We start from the raw sequence: 388 nt of genomic DNA on the forward strand, positions 1-388 counted from the left end.
AGTTTCTGGCACATATACAGGACGCTATAATCCATATACTGACCTCATTATCAGGATGCTGGCCATCCCGAAGATCAGCAGGGTGAGCCCGGCGCCCAGCGCCACCATGGCCAATGTGGAGAGCGGAGCTGAATCAGACAGACAACGGTTATGATGGGAGCCAAGGTGAGCACAGAGTGGAGCATAGGGAATGTCACTTACTCTTCACACAGCTCGGGTCATCCGTATCAAAGACACATGGTGGATTGTCCAGTGGTGGGGCCCCCTTCAGCCAGAGGATGGGGGTCCCGGTCCAGTTGATCTGCTTTGTTATGCCATCATAATGTCCGATAATCTGTAAAATGAGAAGACATGAAGGTCAGTGGGTGGAGCTCAGAGACATGAAGGT

At 52.1% G+C, this 388-nt stretch overlaps 1 protein-coding gene across 1 annotated transcript in view; it reads right to left on the reverse strand.

Moving 5' to 3' along the window:
- Window positions 1–334, reverse strand: part of LOC108803575 (atrial natriuretic peptide receptor 2-like) — a gene marked incomplete at its 5' end in the record, with an annotated part of 20,911 nt that extends 20,577 nt beyond the window's left edge. Inside the window, 2 exons of the mRNA XM_018575406.1 lie at window positions 44–128; window positions 202–334. Of these exons, the coding sequence (XP_018430908.1) occupies window positions 44–128; window positions 202–334 (218 nt within the window). The remainder of the gene's footprint in view (window positions 1–43; window positions 129–201) is intronic.
- Window positions 335–388: the final 54 nt, after the last annotated feature.

This window comes from Nanorana parkeri, unplaced genomic scaffold (genome assembly GCF_000935625.1).
Source record: "Nanorana parkeri isolate BGI_ZX_2015 unplaced genomic scaffold, ASM93562v1 scaffold3884, whole genome shotgun sequence".
Classification (NCBI taxonomy): Eukaryota; Metazoa; Chordata; class Amphibia; order Anura; family Dicroglossidae; genus Nanorana; species Nanorana parkeri.